The sequence below is a fragment of the Pagrus major genome, chromosome 23 (genome assembly GCF_040436345.1).
Source record: "Pagrus major chromosome 23, Pma_NU_1.0".
In the NCBI taxonomy this organism is placed as follows: domain Eukaryota; kingdom Metazoa; phylum Chordata; class Actinopteri; order Spariformes; family Sparidae; genus Pagrus; species Pagrus major.
Window position 1 is genome coordinate 4,569,197 of NC_133237.1, and position 11,891 is coordinate 4,581,087.

The 11,891-nt window shown below is 39.3% G+C and overlaps 1 protein-coding gene across 4 annotated transcripts; it reads right to left on the reverse strand.

Moving 5' to 3' along the window:
• Positions 1 to 3,469: 3,469 nt before the first annotated feature.
• Positions 3,470 to 10,274, reverse strand: tnnt1 (troponin T type 1 (skeletal, slow)). Of its 4 annotated transcripts, XM_073494828.1 has the most exons (14): positions 10,249 to 10,274; positions 10,136 to 10,149; positions 9,939 to 10,007; positions 9,615 to 9,632; positions 7,044 to 7,064; positions 6,465 to 6,483; positions 6,304 to 6,364; positions 5,363 to 5,479; positions 4,907 to 4,984; positions 4,453 to 4,566; positions 4,254 to 4,363; positions 3,811 to 3,901; positions 3,620 to 3,660; positions 3,470 to 3,515 (listed from the first exon to the last, which is right to left on the reverse strand). In XM_073494828.1, the coding sequence occupies exons 1-14, from the start codon at positions 10,272 to 10,274 to the stop codon at positions 3,470 to 3,472; spliced, it is 825 nt and encodes a 274-aa protein (XP_073350929.1). The 4 variants fall into 4 exon arrangements, with proteins under 4 accessions (XP_073350929.1, XP_073350931.1, XP_073350930.1 ...); XM_073494830.1 differs by lacking the exons at positions 7,044 to 7,064; positions 9,615 to 9,632 and adding an exon at positions 9,496 to 9,506 and having other exon boundaries at positions 6,465 to 6,481; positions 9,939 to 10,004; XM_073494829.1 differs by lacking the exon at positions 7,044 to 7,064.
• Between the last annotated feature and the right edge of the window lie 1,617 nt (positions 10,275 to 11,891).

Consider the following 11,891-nt stretch of genomic DNA (forward strand, 5'->3'; position numbering starts at 1 on the left):
CAGAGCTGAAGCGTGCATCTTTTTATTTTTCCTTTCCTGTTATGTTTCCCTCTCATTTACCTGACAACTCTCTCATTTGATTTTTCCTGTAAAATGTGTTGTATTTAGTTACATGTTTTTACTGATTATTGTTCTGTCATGTTGTGGCTCCTTCTGTGCTTGTGTTTGAAGGAGATCCTGCTTGGAGTGTCTGGTGAGTGCGCACGTTGATGTGTGTGAGTGTGTGTGCGTGTGTTGTACATCGTAAAACAATGGAAAACTGTTTGTGGTTTCACTTTCGATACGTACCATGTGATTGTAAATAAATAGCTGAATAAATAAAACGTTTCCAAACAACAACAGATGGTTCGGCGGCGGATGGATGGATGGATTTACATTTGCACACTCACGCTATAATACCCCTCATGTGCGAACATGATATCCTTTCATTTGCACACAAGCAGAATGTCACACACACATGCACACACACACACACACACACACACACACACACACACACACACAGTTAAATGCATCATTTAGGATTAAAGATGCCACAATCTTTAGAGAAATCCGTCTGAGCCATAAAATATTTGTGACATATCATGTTTCAGAAAGGGATTATATCCTCAGCGGTATTGTTACAGCTGCGGTCAGAAGAACTCAACCAATAACTGTAATTTTCTGAGGGGAACTAATCCTTCACCCTGTGATTATTGCTGACATTCGTCCCAGTAATCCAATTACAGTATGAATGTGGAGGCTTTTCTGGACAAACTGTGGTCCTCACTTTCAAAAGGCACTGCAGGCCTCCTTGATACATTTTATTTCCGTGAGGTCAGTGTGCGTATGTGTGTGTGTGTGTGCCCTGATTTGATGCAGTGAGTGACAGACTGGATTAACAGTGTGTCCTCTTTAGTCCTTGTCTCATGCAGTGAGCCAAACATGTGAGGCAGGAATTAGAGATAGGGGGAGGGGGTGGGGTACAGGAAATATAATTACCACAGACAGGAGGGGAAAAGAAACAGAAAGAAACTGCCTGTAATAATAAAACATGTAGTTACATAACATAATAACTTTAAGTTATGTTCGGGGTCATATTCCTGTTGGAACGCCCAACTGCACACAAGAGCCAATCTTCTGGCTGATGATTTTGGATATTGATGATTTTGGATATTATTCTTTCATTATTCATTATATTATTTACTTTCCGTAGAGCACCAGATCCACTGGCAGCAAAACAGGCTTTTCAAACAAGCCCTATTTAAATGGGCCAAGAACAGTCACCAGCCGTTATCAATCAGTCATTATACTCAGAAGAAGTTAAAGAGGCCATGTCAGAAAGAAAATTCGATTGACACAACTTTCTACATCACCAAAATTGGTCATTCAATTTGTTGTATGTATATTTTTTCACCCAGCAGCTCTGGTCACATTTTTCAGAAGACCTATAGTAAACTCCTTCTTGAAACATCAAACTTCATAAATGTTTTTTGTCACAAAGTAGTATGTGTTCCACTCATTCCACAGAGAAAAATGAGAGTTGTAGAAATCATTAAAACTCAAGGCTGCCATGATATAGTGTGGAGTGTCTAAGATCCTTTTACCCAACTGATGTGTTCCCAGCTTCATTCTGATGCAGTGACAGTGTTCACCCACACGGGGGAGCGCATCACTATGAGTTTGAGCTGCTGTTGACGCTGTAAGCTTACTTCAGAAATGAACTTGGTACTGTTGGGAGGAGCCATACCCACACTGAAATTTATGGACCTATTGCTCCCAGCTTTTTTAATCTCCCTCGCCTAGATGGAAAGACCTAACACAGATCCTTCATCATATTAAAATATTACATCTATCCTTCATCATATTCAAAAATACATTGAGAAGCTCAGTTGTACTCAACTGAATGAACTAAATGAAAATATTATGAGAAGAATTATTAATACTGTGCTACAAAGAGCAATTTAAACTACGGGACGCACTCCACATTCCCATCTCTACACATCTGTTTGCTTACTCATGCTCATTCATCCACACCCTCTGTTATCTCCTCATATCTCTGAGAGAGCACTCAAGCAGAATTCCTGCAGCAGGTGAGATGAACACTGAAATCCACTGCTAGCACTAAAAGCCTCATAACCACTGTCCCTGTTGTGGGTGTCATGCAACATTTTCAGATAGGCTGCTATGCAGAGATTAGCATCTGTCTCCGCATGAACACCAACACACAGATCAACTTTAGACTTGATGTTGGCCAGTTGCAGTGTGACACTGTACGTTTGAATATGTCTGGTTCAGACACGTACGCATCATTCATAAGGTGGTAAAAATGTATTATAAAGTGGTATTAAAGGGCAAGCTTTATGTTACGGCCTTTAAAGGCAGACTATGTACGTTTTAAAAGAAAAAAAACCCACAATTTTTTAAAATTACAAATAATAAGTTGGATTTATAGGTAAATAAAAAAAACCTCTTGCTCAATCTTTGAGACTCTGGGTTTTTTTCTGCAAAGCTAGCAAACTTTAATATAACCTACAGTACTGAGCTGCACCAGTGCTACTGTTACAAAGCATTTCAGTGTAAAACAAAAAATACAGTAGAAATATTATCAATATAAACAGTTATAATTGTATGGCATCCCAAATTCTAAAAATAAAGTACCATACATGGATTTTGGTTAAACATTGACCAAATTAGCATTACACTATGATAAACAACGCTACTCTTTTGTGCTGGCTCTCTGTTGGCTATACACTTATCTTGTGCAAAGATATTAAAAAAAGCGAATGAATCAAAACATGGGAACAAATAAAACAAAAAGTGTAATGAATTGAATCTCTCCATACACAAAAGCATTTTGAGCGCTAAAAGGTGGCCTTGATATATAGATATATAGATTTTCTCCATGTCCACTCCGGGGCTCCATAACAGTCAAAAAATATGCCTAAAGGAAAGACACAGGACAGAACTGACTCTTTGTTAAGACCTAATTGGTTGAACCAGGTATTACAGGTGGGGACTTTTTGCACACACTCAGGAACTTTGGAGCAATAAAACCAGACCAGAATGAAGACGCTGATTTCAGACATTTTCTTGTTCAACATTTATTCTTTCAGAGTGATTCTTTTCATACTAACCCTGATTGAATTCCCTGATGTCATCACATAATGCATCTAAACCAGAGCAGAGCAGCTAAAAGCAGACCAATGACCAATCTTGGTGTTGTGATCCACACACATTAGATTGATGAAAATTGTTGTTTTTTTTAATGCAAGTGCACAACTTTAAAATCCTGGCCAAAAGAAATGGGTTGTGACAAAGTTAAATCACAGCTGAGTTTCTTATCATGAAACATTCAATATCTGTCAATCACAGGGCAGGTCTACAGAGAGGACTGGGAGAGGAAACATATGATTCCTCCATTCCTATACCACTTCCTCTTTTTTGTTATCAATGTGTTTTTGTTCATTCTTTCTCCGGATTTCCCTCTTTACTTCCAGCGGCCGCCAACCTTCCCTTTGCCATGGACCTTTTTACTGTAGCAGGGGAAGAGGAGGGAGGAGAAAGAAAGTAAGAGAGGGTGTAACAGTGACAGCAGATATGCAGTTTATCATTATTTTACGTACAAGTAACTACTCACAATTTCTGAGCATGTTGGATTCTGTTCAGCAGCACAATGATCTGCAGGAGGCAAATAAAAAGACTTCAGAGGTAGCAGGGAAAAATGTATTTATTAATTTTTAATTAGTGTTCAAGATTTTTGTTAATCAGTTTTCTGTCAGTCAGCACTGTTACATTCCTGTCCATTTCTGTTTGCAATCCCAGTCGTACCTCATATCTCTGGTGCTTCATGTGCTCCATGAAGTCAAACTTCTCTGACTCCAGCTGGTAGATACAGTTCCACATCTCTTGGGCCCGTTGCCTTGGTAAAACAGACACAATTTGTAAGGATATGACCCTGTAATTCCTTAATTCATGTTTTTTAATGTTCACCTAGGTCTCCACAGCTTGCCCTTAAGGCAACTGTCACTAATCCATGCATATCATTTGGCTAGTATGTCTTGTTTGAAATGTTAAAGCTGTAAGTGAGTAACTGACTCTACGCTAAGCCCCAATCTTGAAAACAAAAATATCCTTGTTCTTTGTGTCAAAAATCTACAATAGCATACAGGTAAATAAATTCTATCACCTTTCAGGATAACAACACAGTTTAAAGCTGCAAGTAATGGTGCAACATTGTTTGGATGTCTGAAATACAGTTGGAGGAGACTCACTTGAGCGCATCCTCCCTTAAATTGTCGATGCCCAGCGGCTGCCTTCTCTCACCCAGAGTCTTCCTCTTGATCTCTTTGCCTGTAAGACGCTTGCCCCTCCTCGACTCAGCCTGGAACAGAACACACACAGTCCACAGTCATCCTCTGTATCTTCATCGACTCATCGTCATTCTTACCATCACCTCCACTGCTGTCTGACCTTGGCCAGGAAGCCTCCGAAGTTGGCTCCCATGCCAGAGAGCACTTTCTTTTTCTTGGCATCATCATCAGCCTTCTTCTTGGCCTCCTCTTCCTCTTTTCTGTGACGTTCCTCCTGTCAGATGAAGACGACAGGAAAACCATATTTACATGTTGAATTGGATTTCTGCGCCCCTTGGTGGGGAGATTTGATACAGTGTTGAGCCGCTTTGTATACATATTGTATCAATATGGTGTCACATAGTTTGCAAAAATAGAGAAATAATTGTAGTACAGAATATTTAGTCATCAGATAGTAACATTTTATGATTTGGGTAATAGTTGTCACATACCAGGCAATTGTATTATTGAGATACAACATACAAAGCCTCTTACAGTCTAGGCAAGTATATCACTGAGTGGAACCAGGTGATACTTTTGTACACTTTCTGTGTGAGTAGGAGTGTTTGTGTTACCGCAATCCTGTTCTGTCTGTCCTTCTCCTTCTCTGTTCTGACCCTCTGGATCTCAGCTCGCTCTGACCGGCGGCGCTCCTGATGGAAAGCAGAGCAAATAAGACATGAAGCAAATTTAAAGATTTAAGCATCATTTGGATAAAAAAAAAAAAGTCCATCTCATTACACTACTATTTTTGAACTCATTCAAAGACAAAGGCAAAAGATGTTTTTTTATTTAGCAACATCACCCCTCACGTTCATACTGTGCATCAGCGGTATTTAAGTCAAGTACCATCAATAACACATCCATACAAGTACAAAAATATTATCAGATACTAGGACTAGTATTCGTACCGGTGGCCCTTGTGATTCATCAATTAATTAATATGATATTCACTGGATCAGGTATTTACTGTCCCATTCATCTTTCTACACAGATCTAGCTAGGGAGTGTTAGTATCTAGGTCAACTTACAATTCGATCCTTGAGGCTGATAAGTTCTTCTTCATCCTTCTTCCTCTGCTCGAAGTGGACGTCGATCAGAGTATGCAGCTCGAGTAAGTCCTTCTCCATACGCTTCCTGTGGATGTCCTGATGGAACAAGGAATTGATTATTAAATGAGGCTAATATGAGGAAGTGTACACCAATGAAAATCTTCAAACAAGGGAGCATAAAGATGTGAGTCAGTATGGAGTAATACGACTGTAGATGTAGGAAAGAGCCACATGATTTAAATCCCTGTGAGTCAGAAGGATGAAAAACAGCTAAAATCATCTACAATCAAACTTCTTTGATCTTGTAAGGACTCTGGGAGCTTGTTTGTTGGACAACTGAAGAAAAGAGGTAGGTTTTGATATTCTTGATATGTTGCTAAAAAGAAAGATTCAAAACTATAGTTTCCTGTATTTCTTGACGCTGAGACGACGTAAACCTCCATGAGAACTGATGCCTGGCTGGACCAACAAGAAGCATTTCAGTCTTCTGGTTACGCAAAAACAGAAAAGTTGATGACCTTCTGACAAGAAGCTGTGTAGTTTCACATGCTGGGAGGGGTTATTTGCTCTTAAATTAAGATATGTGTCATCTGCATAGAAACAATACATTTAGGCAGTATTTTTTTAAGCTGTGACCAAATGGCAAACACAGAATAAAAGTCGTCCCAGTAGGGATTTATGTGGAACGCCAAATTTGACCTTAGAAAGATCTGTAATTGTGTTATTGGGAACACATGGTGTTCAGCCACTCAGATATGAGCGATAACAGGCAAGCTATTGAAACAGAAGCCAATCTGGAGTTAGCTGACTTTTCCCAAGTTATAACAGCTGTGGTTCACAGATAATTTATGTCGTAGCTGCAAAGTCAAAAAACAAAGAAAATTAAACTGATCTGGTTTAATCCTTTGTTCATAACTTACATCGAAATCTACCCTGTCCCCCTCAGGAATCTTTGGAGGCGCAAGTTGAGGCACCATGGGTCTGGAAAATATAAGGAAACACAAAATGCCCAATTTTTTGAGACAGTGCTATGATATTGGACTGAGAACAAAAAAAAAAGAAAAGAATTGAGTGAACATACTTGGGTTTGGGGCGTTCCTCTGTCGAAAGAGAGAAAGACGAGAAAAAAGATCACACAAGTGAATAAAAGTGTGAGGCTCAAATGTGTGAAAAGACGGATTTAAACATCTGAAACTTGTTAATAAAGCTGTTAATGTGACTGAAAGCACTGCAAGCGTGGGACTGAGAAAATAAAAGGCAACATACAATTAAGCATTTTTATTAGTTGTGATAAAACAAAACAGCAAAGACAAAAAGTTTTTTCTGGTTGTTTGTTTGTTTTAATCCAAAACACTCGCTTTACAAATCCAGAGTTACACTGAACTTCTACACTGTTGCATTTTGGGTGATTATGGTCTGGATCATACAGCTTTTTGAACTTAGGAGACCAAATTACTTACTTATATATTACTACATATGTGCTTTGGAAGACAGTTGAGTCCGGCGGGATTTAAAGGAGTAGATCTAATTTTAATATGTTAGATAATTCATTTGAGGTCAAACTAATCTTAGTTAGCCAACATGGTGTTGAGCCTGAGGAGAGGAGAGTTTTTAAAGGTGTTTTTAACCCTTTGGGAACCACACGTCTACTATTTCTCACCTTCCTCCTGGGCATCTTGATCTGATGGACCAGCCACAAAAAGACAGATTGAAAGGTGGATGGAGGGTAACAAAAAGAGCAGATGGTGCAACAAAGGAGTCATTAATGATGGGCAAAAAGTACATGAGGAGGGCAATGGAATAGAAAAGGCAAGGCGGAGGGGAGGAAGCAAGGAAAAAAGGATGAGATGAGGAACAGGAGTAGGGAAGGAATGAAGGAAAAATGGATAAACAGGAGGTATGAAGGAGGGAAGAAAAGACAGTTGGATGGAGGATGTCATACATACAAAAGACATGAAAATGTAAAGAACCACAGGAGGGAAGGAGGAAATTAACACATCAGATGATAGAGGCACACATAAAACAAGAAAATAATGGAAAGACAAAATGTCAAATCAAAGATGGTGGAAAAACATGTGGACATCAGTTCAGGGTATATCCCTGGATGAGTCGCCAGCTCATAGCAGAGCCCTCTGACGGCAGAGGCTGCCACACAAGGTGCCAACTGCGCGCCAGGAGCAGTTTTGGGGTTCAGTATCTTGCTCAAGGATACTTCGGCATGTAGCTCAGTTCCGCCCAGGGGAGCCGGGGTTTGAACCAGCGACCTTCTGGTCACTGGTCACCTGCTCTACCCACTGAGCTACAGCCGCCACTGAGCTACAGCCGAGCTACAGCCTCCATATGTCCAACATGTGGACATATGGAGGGAAAAGGTTTGGAAGGATCGAAAGTCCCAAGTTCATATCTGTAACTGCAGAGGCAGCAAGCTTCAAGAAATAGTTAGACATTTTAGAAAACATGCTTACTGGCTTTTTGCAGAGAATAAGATGACACTACTCTTGCACTTGTGTAGTTCACATGAAGCTAGCGCCAGTTAGCTTAGCTTTAGAAATTGGAGGAAACAGCTATCCTGTCTCTGTCCAATTAAGTTAACAAAATCTGCCAACAAGCAACTCTAAAGATCACTAATTAACATGAGTTTAGAGTTGCTGGTAGCAAGCAAGCTGTTTTCTCCTGTTTCCAGCCTTTATGCTAAGCTAACTGCTGGCTGTAGCTTAATATTGACCATTAAGACATGAGAGTGGCATCAAACTGTTCTCATAACTCACAGAAAGACAGTAAATGAGCGTATTTCCCAAAATGTTTAACTATTACTTTAAAACTATCATTTCCCATCATGCACTGAGAGCCATTCACTGCCGGTAATATTTACCACTCACTGTGGCTGTAGGGAAATGTAGTTTTGTGGAACATTCTGTGAACATTCATTATTATATAATGCACATACTGATCATTGTGTACAATCAGATTGGAGTTTTACTGATTTAAACATTTCTCTGAGTTATAATATTCTCATTGGTTGAGTTAAACCTTAATGGGCGTGGTCAAAGAATCACAGTCCAGCTGTTTTGCCCTAACGTGTGATGGTCCAACTTTGGTCCTGCTCATCAAGGTTTAAATCCTCAGAGGACTAAAACTCACATCTGTTATGTGCATGTGTATAATTATGAATGTCAGAATACATACAATGGTTGCAGCAGTAGAAACATTTCACAACTTTCGTCTTGGACTGCATGGCCACTTTTGGTGAACATGAATACGTTTCTCCAAAATTTAGCCAAGACAGCTGTAACTTGCTGATATCTTTGAGATCCAGATGTTGCTCCACAGAAAGTGTTAAGCTACAGAGCAAGGAAACAGTCAGCTATCTAACAAATTCACCCACAATGCACAGGGTGTGGATGATCTCCAGGCTGGGGGCGACCTACTATCTCTGAGATTTAATTCTGTTCACAATGAAATAATTTTAAAAAATCTGTGAAAGAATAAGACATCTAGTATTTACAGCGCCATAACATAATGGTTCAGTATTACTTGGAGCTCTTAAAGCTACATTAAGTGATGGTATGGTTTGTTGGGAGCAGTAGAATGAGCTCCACAGTTAAAATATGTTTTTGTTTTTGTTGTTGTTGTTCTAAATATGCTAGTCAATCAATCTTTCCTTTTTATATTACACATATTACATATTATTGTTTGATCCACTGTCAACTTATAAAAATATGTGCAACTTTAGATCTTTAGAAATGTATTGATTTTTGAATTAAACATGGTTACTAAAGCAGACAAGATTACAGAAATATTACATTTTATTTCTGTTTTGGTTGTTTTTACCTTTAAAACACTGACTGCAACAGCAGGCAATGGAAAAAGCAGTCAAATGTTCATAACACTAACTAAGGCATGATGAACATGTCACTGGAAATATGCTCAGGTATGACGTGATTTTGTCCACATTCATATATTCATATTCGTTTGGAAAAGCATTGTGATGGTTTGATGTCTTAACTCACATTTGGTACCAAAATACAATGCAGGTAAAAATATCTATCTACAATCTGTCTTAACAGTGTTCCAGGTGTGATTCAATATCAGGTAGGCTAAAAATAAACAACCTCTTCTTCTTCTTTTTAACAAATAAACGTTAAAAACATACTGTATCTAAAAACAAATTTGCTCTGGCTTTTAGGGCTAGCCATAAATGTGACTGAGGATGGGCATGCAGTCACCTTACCTTGATACTCTTGCTGCTCTGATGGTCCGAACCAGCAGCATCAGCCAATGGGGAAGCAGAATGGAGGGGAAGTTGATAGGTGAGAGTTAGTGCAGTGTCACCCATAACTCACAATTATAAAGAAGAGAGAGAATAATTGCTGACCTTCTTCAGTAACATATTCATCTCCTCAGACATTTTATCATGATCACAACTCTTTTATCTGCCTCACTGTTTTTACATTTTTTGTATCATCTTTTCAACATATTTGACCAGGAGACTTCCTCTACAATGCAGTTGTCCTATACATCTGCTTTGCATTCTGGGAGTTTTCCTAAACCCTACCTTCTGCATCCTCCTCGACCTGCTCAGTCTCCTCCTCTTCAGGCTCAGCCTCCTGCTCCTCCTCAGCTTCTGGGAGAAAGGAAGGAGAACCAGAGACATGAATATTGTTTCATGTCTCATAAAAATCTTTATCGATGTTGTTCATTGGATTTGTGACGGACACAAAATGTGTGACAAATATGGAAAACTATACTCACCCTCTGCCTGCTCCCTGGAGAAATGAGAGAATTAATAATGAAGGAGTTAATCAGTAATTGACATAAACAAGTGATGTAAAATAAAAAGCTGTGAGGGATGCTGCTCTACTCACTCGTACTCCTCCTCTACGTCTGACATGGCTGCAATAAAGAGAAACCCATTAGGAGAGGATAACAGATGCAAGGAAATACTCAGATGATTAAAAGTAAACGTGCATAAAAGATAGTCTTAGTGACATAATAGGTGTGTTTGGTAACTGATTCCAATGAACCTGTTCATTGGAATCACATGTTTTTTCAGCATTTCACAACTTCCCCAGTCTTTGGTTATCCCTGTCTCAACTTGTTTGACTTGTGTCACAGGTATCAAACACAGAATAAGCAGATATATACAAAAGACAATGAAGCTGATACAGTCAAACACTAAATATATTGTCTTTTAGCTGTTTTCAATTGAGAACATGTCCAGAAGCATTAGCAAATGATCACATTCTCTTTTATTTGTGTTTTTACAGCTTCTTAACTTTTTTTGGAATGGGGTTGTAAATGATTATTTAAAAAAAAGATACTATCTACCTGGATAAAAAAAAAAATATAATAATTGAAAGTTCATTTTAAAATACTGAGCAACAAATATTATGTAAATGCAGGCTTGAAGACCTGGCTGCACAAAAGTACAGGAGTGAGTCATCATAGCTTAATCACAGGTGGCCACAGTCCATATTTTCCTGTGATTAATCACTTTGGAGACAGAAAACACAGACAGTACAAGCACATTGCATGCTCGGATGGTTTTGGCTATAAATTGTCCCTCTGAGCTGCCATTTTCCTGGCACAAAACCACACACAGACAGACGCACACAGTGGGTGTGTGCTGACACCTTCCTGGCAGGAGGAGGCAGGCAGATTGATGGAGCGTCAACAGGTGAGAATGTGACAAGGGTTAAACACAGAGAGTCCGAGAGAGATAGAGTTTCTCTCACTTTCTATCTCCTTTCATCCATCTCTGTCTTTTCACTTTTGTCCTTACTCACCCTTTCTCCCTCTCTCCTGGTGCCCCTGACAAATTATGGGATGATTTACTTTGAAACACTGAGCAGGTGAGCAACATCAGTAATGAAAAATAACAGACAGCCTATTTAGATTTGACATTTTAAGTGTACTGAAACTTAACACCTTCACCTTAACAGCTCTGTTCACAGTTTGACATGTTCAACGGGAAACAAAAATGTGTCATCAGCACTTTGACGCAGGTCGAAGGTCCCTTCACTCTTTTATGTGCCTATCTAGATAGATTTCTACACTCTGGTGGACATTATTCAAATCCTCGTTCCGTCCTTGTTAAAATCTGATTTTAAGAAAACACAAAATTCATCAAACATCCCCATTTCCTTCTGCGATCCTTCTCCCCACCGTCATGCCCTCCCATCTTCTCCTCCACTCTCCATCTTTCTGTCCTCAATTTATAGTGGCCCCGTGACTCTGCGGTTGAATTTATAGAGGTGGTAACTGTCGTCGAAAGCTCTGTCTTCTCTCTCCTTTGTCTGTTGTCGTGCCATTGCCGTGCCAGCGGAGCAGCCTGGCATAACCGGACACCATCAGTACTGTCAACGACAACTCAATAAGTCTCCTATCATCCATCTTGCTTGTGTTTACATGGATACGGAGGGATCTATAAGGCAATCAGCTCCGGTCACAGTTTATTAAAAATTGTTTACTTGCTCCACAGCCTTCATTTGTTTTTTATTATCATTAT

Bases quoted from the DNA above. Each gene is read 5' to 3' on its own strand.
- tnnt1 (XM_073494828.1), bottom strand. From the start codon at position 10,274: ATGTCAGACGTAGAGGAGGAGTACGA. The intron at 4,985-5,362 runs GTAAGTTGACCT...GCTTTCCATCAG, and splicing joins TCAGCCTCAAGGATCGAATT to GAGCGCCGCCGGTCAGAGCG. The intron at 4,364-4,452 runs GTCAGACAGCAG...GTTCTGTTCCAG, and splicing joins TCGGAGGCTTCCTGGCCAAG to GCTGAGTCGAGGAGGGGCAA.